Raw genomic sequence first — 7965 nt, forward strand, 5'->3', positions numbered from 1 at the left:
CCGCCCGGTCTCTCCGACCGCCGTGAAGCGAGAGAGAGAGAGAGAGAAGGCGCGGCGGCGGCGGCCCGGCTCCTTACCGCTTCACCACGCCGGTTTTGATCTTGATCTGCCTCACGCGAGGATCGGCCATGGTCCCCCGAGCGCCACGGGAAGGAGGGGCGAAGAGCCGCGGTAACCGCGGAGAGAGGCTGCGCGCAGGAGGCGGTTCTGTCAGCGTAGCCGCCGCGGCCCAGCGCGCATGCGCACACCCGGCTCGGCCCCGGCGCCCCAGCCACACCCGCCGAGCTTGGGCAGGGGGTCGCGGGCCCGGGGCTGGTCGCTCCCTGCTGGCTGTCCCCCCAGCTTGTACACAGTTTCCAGCTCGCGGGACCTGCCCTCGTCTCGCCCACACAGCCTTCATTTTAGTTTTTGAACAGCTCTCCTTTTAGTGTGGACACAAATTACGCTTTTCCCGGTCTGCACAGCCTGGTCGTTTGAAGAAACTTTATAGAGTCTTCCAGGAAACTGGTTTGGCTTTGACGTTGCTTTGCAAGATTATCTGCTTAATGGACAGAATGACTTAAAAGATGTATTGAAGATATTTTCTGTGTCATTATCATATCAACTGGGGCAAAATGGTGCAGGTTTAAAGATATTAAACTACCATCACACACTCATTTTAGAAAATCCTTATCCTCCACCCCATACCTCTGCAAAACATGTTCGTAGATAAATGCACCTCACAGAAGAAATGACTATATAGGTCTTATTCAAATAATCATCACCTCTAGTGTACTTAAATATTCAACTTACAAAAATGGGTGTGGTACACAAAAGCTTGGGCTTTGTGGTCCAACAAACTCATTGACATTCCAGGTTTTACCCTTTAATAGCTAGATGACACTGGGCACATAGGCCAGTTAACCTCGCTGCTGAGCCTTTTGCCTTGTATGCAAAATGGAGGTGATAATGTGCACCTTAGCGAGTATATATGAAAGTTAAAGCTCAATGCCTGACACATACTTTGAGGAGGCAGACCAGCGCGAAATCATTTGTTGCTACTATGGAAAAGTATTAACCATAGGAGGCCTGCAAGATCTAGGCTGGAGAGGCCCTAGAACATTTGAAATAGGAATTATGTAAGCTGCATTTCTCACTGTTTGACACCCTTTTTTTCTGTTATCCCTAAACCTGTGTTCAGTTTAAATATTCCAGCCTAGGCCTTGGGTGAACTATAGGCATGGATCTGTAGGGGGCTCTATAAGGAATAAGTTTATCAACATTTGAGATTGAGGGTTGAAAAGATCTGAGAGATCCCCAGGACTGGGTGAATCTGGCAGAACAAGAGGAAAGTCTAGACATCTCCTCCCTGAGGGGCAATTCTCCATCGCTAATCTTGGAGGGTTGAGGTAATATTTTATTAAAGAATGCTGCAGATTCCCTTATAAATACAAGTTGTTTTCTCCCACACTTATAGGACTAAGAACTCAGTCTCACTATCCCTTCATGTCCTTCTCCTCAATTGACACCAAACAAGCTCCCCAAGTTTAGAGACCACATTATATTCATCTTAGTTTCCTCAACACAAAGCTTCATGCCTAGTGGCCAGTAAATGCACAGTAAGAAATGGCTGAGTTAAGCAAAAGTCAAATATGGGGCAAAAATAGATTTCTAATTTTGATGAAAGCAAGAGATTGGTCGTGTTTTTACCCTGAGACAACCTGTGTGCAATAAGACTTGTACAGGGCTACCAGGCCTAATGTGCAGCTGCTCTGATGTGATTTCACTTCAGAAAACCAGGTGGCCAACTGGAGAAGACACACTGGAAAGATTACTTAAAGGAGTACTGTTGATAAAAGTATATTTTTGTGAAATGTCTCTAATAATTATCTCTAGGTGCTTGAAAGACTTAAAATATTTCCTTCATCATTCGGAATTGCATCTTGTCTGAAGAGATCTGGGAGATCCCCTTCTTTCTCTTCCTCTGGTACATCTTTCCAAATTCTCTTGTTCTTCCTTCTTATGAGAGTCATGGCAGTGGTACCCAGTTTGCACTCTCACTTTGACTGGTGTTACACGAATACACAAGAGAGTGCCTCGCTTCAGGCCTGGGCCTTGGGCCCCACTGCAATAGATGACACACATGGGAACTGCTTAGTACACAAGTATGCACAACCCAGGAATGCAGGGGAATAGGAGCCTGTGGATCACACTTCCCTCTTTCACTCTCCAGGCAGCAGGCAATTTTGAGACACATTTCATAAGGCTCTACAGACGGTCCCATGAAATCCAGCACTAGTCACCTGTAGCAATGGTGAACTCAGTAATCCACGTCTACATTGACTTTTCTTCTTTCCCCATTTCACTTACCTGTTCCTCACCTCTGGCCTCTGGAATCTCTTTTAATATATTACACTTGGGAGTATGTTCTTATTAATCAGGTGATTAAGAACCACTGAGTAGGGCACAGAACAAGAATGGGCTCTGCATCAGGTCTAGGCCACAGTGCAAGCTCTCCTGCTATTCAGGCCATATGACCAGCAGATCCAATAATGTTGATGTATATGCAGGATAAGGATGTTATGTGAAGTCTCTGGTAAACCCTAAGATGAAAATAGCATACAGACCATGCCTACTATTGTAGAGAAGTACTCATTTTTTGAAAGACAACTCCAGAAACACTCTGAGCCCTAGTAGAGCATTGGAATTGATAATATGACACCAAAAAACGATAGGACCAAGAGTTTCTTGGTGGCCCAGTGGGTTAAGGACCTGGTATTGTCACTGCTGTGGCTCAGGTTGCTGCTGTGGCATTAGTTGGATTGCTGGCCCAGGAACTCTTGCATGCTGTGGAAGTGGCCGAGAAAGAAAGAAAGTACAGGACCAGAGCCAGTAATTATCAGAAGAGTATTATCAGATTCACTGTGAGGGGGTATAATGATAATCTACTGTGTGAAAAATGGTACATTTGGGATTGGGCCTGAGAAGGTCCAGAAGTCTCAAGTAAATTAGATGAATAAGTGTCCTTGTCTCCTAGGACATCTAGCTCTGTTAGTTATACCAACACATCTCCCTCAACTCAAACCTATGTCTTCCTTAAGGATTCCCTCGACCAAAGTTTTCTAGTGGAGAAAGAAAAAATATGGACCTCATCCACAAATGGGTCGATACAATATGTCGGTGTTAACTGTACATGGACTGCTGCAGCAATGTAGCCCACTTAGGGATTGCCCTAAAGGACACTGGAAAAGGCTAGTCCTCCCCTTGCTGCAGAGCTGCAGGCAGGACACTTTATCATTTTGTGTGGAGGATGAAGGGGCCTGAAGCATGGATACCTGGGCAGTGCTGAATGGCTTAAGTGGTTGGTCAGAGGCCCGAAAGAAACACAACTGGCAATTACAGAAAAAGAAATATGGGAAAGAGGAGAGCACATAAAGCTTGTGATTTTGTGTCTCATGTTAATGCCCATCAAAGAGCATTGATCCCTGTGGAGATACCTGATAACCGAGCAGACAAAATGACTCATCCTATGGGTGTCAAAGAACTTGTTTCCTCAACCACTTCAGTGCCAGTCCATGAATAGAGTAGCCATTGGAGAGCTGCAGAGATGGAGGCTGTGGTGCACGACTTCAAGGATGGCCACCAAGGATTCCTACTTCCTAGCACTGCTGCCCTGGTATAATCTCCTTCTCATGGGAAGGGACTTATTGAGTCAGTTCTCACAAACAGAATGTGGCATAAGTGATAGGATGTCATTTCTGATATTAAGGTATTAAAAGGGCTTCCATCTTGGGTGACCTTTCTTGCTTTCTGGGTCGTCACTCACACTGTGGGTAGCCAGTTGCCACATCATGAGGCAGTCCTGTGGAGAAGCCCACGTGATGAGGGACTGAGGCCTGCCAACCGCCATAGCAGTGAGCTTGGAAGATGATCCTCTGAGTTGAGCCTTCAGATGAGACCTCAGTTCAGACTAAATTTGGACTGCAATCTCTTGAGAGACTTTGAGCCAGAGGTACCTGCCTCAACTGGACCCAGATTCCTGACCCATAGGAAATGTGAGATAATAAATGTTGTTTTAAGCCACTGGCTTTTGGGATAATTCATTATGCATCTATAGATAACTAGTATAAAGGCTATGCATGGGTTCCCTTTCATCAAAGCTTAACTGCTGAATGGCTAACCTGCCAGCAGTAAAGACCAATACTGAGCCCTTAATGTGGCACCATTCCAAGAGAAGATTATCTCTGGCAGCTTGATTACATAGGACCCCTTCCAACCCGGAAAGTGCAATGTAGCAACCATGAGAGTATACCACTCAGGTCTACCTTCAAGAGAAACTTCTGTGAGGAGCGTATGACTGTTAGCCTTAAGGGTTTGCAACCTTTGATTCACATATTTACACTAAGTCCCTGGAGCTCCCGTCACGGCTCAGCAATAACATACCTGGCTAGTTAGTATCCAGTGGGCATGCAGGTTCCATCCCTAGCTTCGCTCAGTGGTAGGGGCTCAGATGTTGCCAAGAGCTGTGGTGTAGGTCGCAGATGTTGGCTCGGATTCCTAGGTGCTGTGGCTGTGGTATAGGCCAGCAGCTGCAGCTCTGATTCAACCCCTAGCCTGAGAACGTCCACATGCCTCAGGAGTGGCCCAAAAAAGACAAAAACCAAAACAAACAAAAACCCCCACCAAATCCCTGCTTCCGTCCCAGCCAATTATTGAGCAAGTAGAGGTACTAGAGCTAGATGCTACCTCTAATGGGAAACCTTTACTCAGGAACTCTGTACTGACCTGGTCAAGATTTTATGAGAACTGCACTGCAGTCTGAAGCTTTTCTACCCAATCTTCCCTTCTCTCCTTCTTTTCACAGATGTCAGATCACACCTGCTTTGCTGTCTGAAGGCTCTCTCTGCTACTTCTGCGCTCTCCCACCATATCTCTCACAAATGTTTCCTCCAATAAATTCTTACTTGTCTAATCATGTCTTGGCACCTGCTTCTTGGAGGATCTAAAATGATACAAGCAGTGATTTATCCTTACCAGAATTGACACTATTCCAGACATGGATTTGTTTATTGACTTGGTAGTACAATCACCATTGCCTAAGATCAAAAGAAGTATAACAACGAGACCACAGAATCCACTAATCTTACCACATACTTCATCACTTAGAAGCAACCAGTTAATAGAATGATAGAATGGCCTGTTAAAGACACAGCTAAAATGGCAGTTTGGGGACAGTGCTCTATAGGGTTGGGGCACCATTCTCTACGCTATGATATATGCACTGAACCAATAGCTTACATGCTTTCCCTCATTATATGGAATACATGGAATGGAACCAAGAAACCAAGGGATGGAAATAGGATAGGCATCTTTCACCATCCCATCCAGTAAACCACTTGTGAAATCTGTTCTTACGGTAGTCCATGCCACCTTAGGCCCTACTTCCTTGGAGAATGCTTTTAGATTAGAGGCCCTACTTCCATGGAGAATGCTTCTACCATGGGAAACAGCAAAAATTACATTGAACCCAAAGCTATGCCTACTATTTGACTGCTCTGGGCTGCTTATATGAGTTGGTTATCAGGCAAAACCAGAACTTACTACACCGGTAGTAGAAATGGATCCCTGATTCTATAAGGAGCTAGAATTGTGACATCACAGTAAATACAGAGAAGATTGTGTCTGGAACTTAGGGCATTCATTAGGAGTGTTGTTGTAAGGCACTTAGTTTGTAGTGATTTGTTACAGCAGTAATAGGAAAATAAGGTACTCACTGTGTGCTGATGTCATCTGGTGTGGCCCAGTCTTCTTTTCTCTTCCAAACAATGTTTCTAAGGGTCAGCCAGGACATTAGTCACACCATTTCTATGACTGAGTGCATGACTCTCCTTAGGAAGCCATGGAGGAAGATCAGGCTGAAGTTCACTAGGTTTGTCTCTTTTGGAGCCCACCCAAGAAGATTCAAAGGCATCTACTGAAGCAGAACATATACTCTATAATCCACAGAATGTCCAAGTATCAAGTACTTATGTTTGTCAAAATATATGCGCAAGAATGCTCAGGCAGGACTATTTACAGTAGCCAAAAACTATAAACAGCATAATCCTGCAGCTTACCTTTTCATTCTCTGAATGTTATGCTAGATGAATGGAAGTTCTTGATTTTAGGAGTTTCTTCTGTGGTGCAGTGGGTTAATGATCCTGCTTGTCTCTGTGCAGTCGATCCTTGGCCCAGTGAAGCTCCAGCTTGGATTGGATTCCTTGCCTGGGAGCTTCCGTATGCTGCAGGGGCAGCCAAAAAGAAAAAGAACTTCTTGATTTTAAATTTAGGTTTTAGGGGAGTTCCCGTCATGGCGCAGTGGTTAACGAATCCGACTAGGAACCATGAGGTTGCGGGTTCGGTCCCTGCCCTTGCTCAGTGGGTTAATGATCCGGCGTTGCCGTGAGCTGTGGTGTAGGTTGCAGACGCGGCTCGGATCCCGCGTTGCTGTGGCTCTGGCGTAGGCCGGTGGCTACAGCTCCGATTCAACCCCTAGCCTGGGAACCTCCATATGCCACGGGAGTGGCCCAAGAAATAGCAACAACAACAGCAACAACAACCAAAAAAAAATAATAATAATAATAAAAAAAATAAATTTAGGTTTTAGTAGTCCAGTGACTACATTATTCCCTTTCTGGTGAGTGCTTTTGGTATCCTATTTAAGAAGGTTGTTTTTTTTTTTTTTTTGTCTTTTTAGGGCCACTTCCATGGCATTTGGAAATTCCCAGGCTAGGGGTCGAATTGGAGCTGTAGCCACCCACCTACACCACCTATACCGCGGCCAGAGCAATGCCAGATCCCAGCTGCATCTGCAACCTACACCACAGCTCACAGCTCAGATCCTTAACCCACTAAGCAAGGCCAGGGATGGAACCAACATCCCCATGGATACTAGTCAGATTTGTTTCCTCTGAGCCACAGTGGAAACTCCTATTTAAGAAAACTTTGTCCACATACATCATGAAGATATTATTCTATGTTTTATTATAGAAAACATTTTTTCACCTTTCACATTTAGATCCATATTCTACTAGAATTCATTTTTGCCTGTGGTTTGTAGAGGTCAATATTTTTACCATATGAATTGATCACTATTTAAAGTCTTCCCTATTTATAAATTGGGAAGGGGCATTTATAAATTTATAAATTTTTTAGAGGCATGTATTTATAAACTGTTAGGGGCATCTGCAGTAGGCACTATTAACAAGCTTACCAAGCTCTCGTTCTCCAAACCTTCCTTCTTACCTGCTTGTATTGTTGGACCTACTCTCTCAAACTTCCTTGCAGCTGGAGGTGGCAAGGTGAACATTCTAGGCAGTAAGATGTAAGTGGAAACATGAGGCAGTTGTTGGAAATGCTTTGGATCTCTTTTTTTTTTTTCTCTCTCTTCAGGGCCATACCCACACCACATGGAGGTTCCCAGGCAAGGGATTGAATCGGAGCTGTAGCCACCGGCCTATGCCACAGCCACAGCAATGGAGGATCCAAGCTGTGTCTGTGACCTACACCACAGCTCATGGCAATGCTGGATCCTTAACCCACTGAGAAAGGCCAGGGATCAAACCCTCATCCTCATGGGTCCTAGTCATGTTCATTAACCACCGAGCCACGAAGGGAACTCCTGGATTTCTGGATAAAAGAGACAAATACAAGGAACTGCCCCGTTCCTATTTATTCAGTGGAAGTAGATGGAACAACTAAGGTTAAAACATCCACCTTTCAATTGTGAGGAAAAAGCAAATATATCAGACACAAGTCCTAATATCACTGAGCTGCCGAACAAAAACCAGCCATTGTCTTTAGTCATCTTATGTGAGAAAAACAAACCCTTAGGTATTTAGCTACTGTTTATGAGGTTTCTGTTACTTGCAACCCAAAGGATTTTCTAACTAACACAGAATACATTAGAACTCCACGTGTCTTTGTTTGGGAGAAGGGGAAAGATAC

The 7965-nt window shown here is 44.7% G+C and overlaps 1 protein-coding gene across 1 annotated transcript in view; it reads right to left on the reverse strand.

Moving 5' to 3' along the window:
• TBCA (tubulin folding cofactor A) overlaps nucleotides 1-226 on the reverse strand; it is a 79940-nt gene extending 79714 nt beyond the window's left edge. The window contains exon 1 of the mRNA XM_047778161.1: nucleotides 78-226. Coding sequence (XP_047634117.1) covers nucleotides 78-130 — 53 coding nt within the window. The 5' untranslated portion in view covers nucleotides 131-226. The remainder of the gene's footprint in view (nucleotides 1-77) is intronic.
• Between the last annotated feature and the right edge of the window lie 7739 nt (nucleotides 227-7965).

This window comes from Phacochoerus africanus, chromosome 4 (genome assembly GCF_016906955.1).
Source record: "Phacochoerus africanus isolate WHEZ1 chromosome 4, ROS_Pafr_v1, whole genome shotgun sequence".
Taxonomy (NCBI): Eukaryota; Metazoa; Chordata; class Mammalia; order Artiodactyla; family Suidae; genus Phacochoerus; species Phacochoerus africanus.